The following is a 1,317-nucleotide window of genomic DNA, read 5'->3' on the forward strand; positions in this document are numbered from 1 at the left end:
ATCCATGAGACGAATGAGAGAGAATACGATCGTCTTTTAGGATTTATCATGCAAAAACACATATCTGAGGTAAAAAAAAAAAAAAAAAAAATAAAAAAAAAAAAAAAAAAAAAAAAAAAAAAAAAAAAAAAGCTTAAACTACCTAGCTTATTTTATTCTAAATTAAACTTGATTTAAGAGTTGAAATTATAAAATTATCAATTTTTTAATGCTAAAACTTATATCTAATCTATATCAGTAAATGAAATTTTTGTAGAGATTCGTGTAGAATTGATGAGAAAAGAATGCAAATTATAACTTTTATTCAAAAAATAAAAATGGCGATATTACTGTGCTAACATTCTAGAAGCAAATGGTTGGAGAAAAAGGAAGTAAAACGAATCCATCTCGTGGCCACGTCAGCACACAGCTTTTCCACAAGAAAAAATAATAAAAATAACAATTCTTCCCCCATTTTCTCAAGATTCCCAATTGTCTGTCTGACTTTGATACTTATAAAAAAACCCTAATCATACATATATTGTCCGTAACACAAATTCCTTTCTCAATTCATTCTACGATTCGATACGATGCTGATAACGCTGCCGCTTTCTTCTCGGCCCTCTCTCGCTTTCCACTCCGGCCACCAAATCAAGATTTTCGTGTGCTCTGCCATGGCGGATACGCCGCCGATGGTCACCACGGTGGCTTTGGACAGGAAGAGTCTGTACGAGGTTCTACAAGTCAAGCACAACGCGTCTCAGAGGGAGATCAAGACTGCCTATCGTACGCTCGCCAAGCTGTACCACCCCGATGCTACCTCCCGCTTTATGGACTCCTCGGTTGCTGCTACGTCTACCGACGGCGGTGATTTTATAGAGATCCACAACGCCTACGCCACGTTGTCTGATCCTGACGCGAGAGCTGTTTACGACTTTAATTTGAACGTCGGTTTGAGACGGAGATTGTCCTCTGAGAGATTGTATCGTAGCCGCAGGTGGGAGACGGATCAGTGCTGGTGATTTTACAAGTTTCCGATGTAAATTCTCTCTTTTTCAAATGTAGAACATTTTTCTCCTCTTTTTTTTCTTTTTTTTATAAAAAAAAAATAAGTTGTAGTGTACAGAAGTTTTAATGAACAGAGCTTTGTCCTTTGTTTTCTTGAATCCCTATAGTTAAATAATGCATATGAACAAAAAAATAGACTATTAATTGCCTTGATATTGTTACTGGTTACATGGAACAAGATTTGTTTAGTCAAAAAATCATTTGAAGATGAAAGAAAGGGAACTTTGTTTATGGAAACCAAACAAGATAACTTGAATCCGCAATCTTATT

At 35.8% G+C, this 1,317-nt stretch overlaps 1 protein-coding gene across 1 annotated transcript; it reads left to right on the forward strand.

The window, feature by feature from the left end:
* Nucleotides 1–653: 653 nt before the first annotated feature.
* On the forward strand, nt 654–1,001 carry LOC140971043 (chaperone protein dnaJ 11, chloroplastic-like). Its single transcript, XM_073433098.1, has one exon. It carries the CDS (start codon nt 654–656, stop codon nt 999–1,001), a length of 348 nt encoding a protein of 115 aa, XP_073289199.1.
* The last annotated feature ends 316 nt before the right edge of the window (nt 1,002–1,317 follow it).

This window comes from Primulina huaijiensis, chromosome 1 (assembly GCF_012295235.1).
Source record: "Primulina huaijiensis isolate GDHJ02 chromosome 1, ASM1229523v2, whole genome shotgun sequence".
Lineage (NCBI taxonomy): Eukaryota > Viridiplantae > Streptophyta > Magnoliopsida > Lamiales > Gesneriaceae > Primulina > Primulina huaijiensis.

Excerpts from the sequence above, each read along its gene's own strand:
- LOC140971043 (XM_073433098.1), top strand. The coding sequence starts at position 654 with ATGGCGGATACGCCGCCGATGGTCACCACGGTGGCTTTGGACAGGAAG.